This window comes from Gossypium arboreum, chromosome 9 (genome assembly GCF_025698485.1).
Source record: "Gossypium arboreum isolate Shixiya-1 chromosome 9, ASM2569848v2, whole genome shotgun sequence".
Taxonomy (NCBI): domain Eukaryota; kingdom Viridiplantae; phylum Streptophyta; class Magnoliopsida; order Malvales; family Malvaceae; genus Gossypium; species Gossypium arboreum.
Genome location: NC_069078.1, coordinates 63,415,948 through 63,418,444, shown reverse-complemented (window position 1 = coordinate 63,418,444; position 2,497 = coordinate 63,415,948). Strand labels below are relative to the sequence as shown.

Genomic DNA, 2,497 nt, shown 5'->3' with positions numbered 1-2,497 from the left:
ATCAACATACAACCCAAACCGACATGTGACGTATCACTATAAACCATGAACTCCTTTCTAGGTTTTGGCTGTATCAAAATAGGGGCTTCAGTTAATACAGTCTTAAGCTTCTCGAAGCTGTCTTGCTACGCATCAATCCAATCAAATGGTACACCCTTACGTAGTAGCTTAGTTAAGGGTGTTGCAATTAATGAGAAACCCTCTACAAATCACTGATAATAACCTGCCAGCCCTAGAAAATTGCAGATCTCTGATACATTCCTAGGCTATTTCCACTCCACAGAGCTTCAATCTTTTGAGGATCAACTTAAATCCCCTTAGCAGAAACCACATGACCCAGAAATGTCACCTCATACAACCAGAACTCACACTTGCTAAACTTAGCATAGAGCTACTTTTCCCTTAAGGTTCGTAAGACGACTTGAAAGTGCCAATCATGCTCCTCCTCAGTCCTCAAGTAAACTAGTATGTCATCAATGAACACTACCACAAACTGATCCAAATAAAGCTAAAATACTTGATTCATCAAATCCATGAAAGCTGTTGGTGCAGTAGTCAGTCCAAATGGCATCACTAGGAACCTGTAATGATCATAACGAGTCCTAAACATTGTCTTATGTATGTCAGCCTCCTTAACCCTCAACTGATGATACCCAGACCGGAGATCAATCTTGAAAAATACCGAAGCTCATCGGAACTGGTCAAACAGGTCATCTATTCTTGGTAACGAGTACTTGTTCTTAATAGTCAACTTGTTCAGTTGCCGATAGTCGATACGCATCGACATGGATCTATCATTCTTCTTAACAAATAGTATTGGTGCTCCCCACGGAAACACACTAGGGTGGATGAACCTACGATCCAATAATTCCTGAATCTAAGCCTTAAGCTCCGTAAGCTCCTTTGGTGCCATTCGGTAGAGAGCGATGGACACAGGAGCTGTACCAAGAAGGATCTCTATCCCAAGCTCCACTTCACGATTTGGAGGTAACCCTAGTAGCTCTTCAGGGAAGATGTCTAGAAAATCTTTTACCATTTTGATGTCCTTAACAGTAGAGTCCCCAGAATCAGAAATATTTATGTAGGCCAAAAATGCCTCACATCCCTTATGAACCAACTTCTCCGCCACTAGCGCAGAGCTGGTGCTTCCCAACCATGACTACCTCATTATCCTTTTTAGTTCTCAAGATGACCCTCTTCGTCGCACAACCTAGACTTACTCGGTGCTTTACCAACCAACCCATCCCTAATATCATATCGAACTCTCTAAATGGAAGCTCCATAAAGTCAGCCAAAACTACGGTCCCTTGAACCTCTAAAGGAACATCTCTATACAGTTTGCTAACTCTAACCAATTGCCCCAGCGGGCTCAGTATGGTGACCTTACTCACAGTACTCTCAACTGATAACCTCAGCTTCTTATAAACAGAGTAGGTTATATAGGAATGGGTAGATCGTACGTCTATCAGAGCAAAATATAGTATATTAAAAATAATGAATGTACCAGTGATAATGTTCAGAGCATCTTTGTCCTCTCGAAGACGTACAGTATAAACAAGAGTAGGCCACCTCGCTTCAGTCGGTCTAGCATCTCTGCTCGGTGCTCTCTATCCACGGCCCATACTGTTACCACCCCTAGCCTGACTATGGCCTCTCAGCGGCTGCTGTGCAACCTTCTGTGGTTGTACAGTACCAGTACCCTAAGCTTACATCTAATCGGCCCTCAACGGACACTCCCTAATAAGGTGATCCAATGATCCACACCTCAAGCATGCTCCAGTCCTCCTCCAACATTCACCTTGATGGTGTCTACCATAACCGGCACATGGCTACGGTCCAGCACAGCAACAGGGGGCCCAGCTCTGACTGGCCCATTAGCTCTGGCCTTTTTCTTAGGCCTTTGTACAAAACTCGAGGGCTCTGAATCCCTCTTGTCCTTACCTCTCTCTCTATCGCGATTTTGGCGCTCAGTGCACTTAACCTCCTCGGTGATCTTTGCCTTCTCGACCAATGTAGAAAAATCTCGCTCCCTCTGCGGAGCTATCAGAACCCTCAAGTTATCCCTGAGGCTATCCTCAAAGTGGACACACTGCTCATACTCAATCACCACCATACCTCGTGCATAGCGGCTCAATCATAGGAATTCGACCTTATACTCGGCCACTGATCGATCTCCCTGAGTAAGGTTCAAGAACTCCCTCCTACGGGCATCCACGTAGCTCATCCATACATATTTCCCCTGGAAGGCAATTTTAAAGAACTCCCAGGTCAAACGTTCGGGCTACGCGCCTTCATTAACATTCAACCACCATTGATAAGTCTCATCCCGCAACAGAGAGACTGCACCCTTCAGTTTCTGCTCAGGGCTACAATCCAGGTCATTCATAATCTGCTCCGTAGCCTCTATCCAGTACTCGGCCACATTGGGGGCGACTCCAGTAACACCCTTGAAAAGTTCAGCTCCATTGGACTGAACTCATTCCGTAACCGACCCTCG

At 45.3% G+C, this 2,497-nt stretch overlaps 1 protein-coding gene across 1 annotated transcript; it reads right to left on the bottom strand.

The window, feature by feature from the left end:
• Positions 1-877: 877 nt before the first annotated feature.
• LOC108455086 (uncharacterized) lies at positions 878-2,113 on the bottom strand. Its single transcript, XM_017753698.1, has 3 exons — positions 1,799-2,113; positions 1,221-1,415; positions 878-1,159 (listed from the first exon to the last, which is right to left on the bottom strand). Exons 1-3 carry the CDS (start codon positions 2,111-2,113, stop codon positions 878-880), a joined length of 792 nt encoding a protein of 263 aa, XP_017609187.1.
• Between the last annotated feature and the right edge of the window lie 384 nt (positions 2,114-2,497).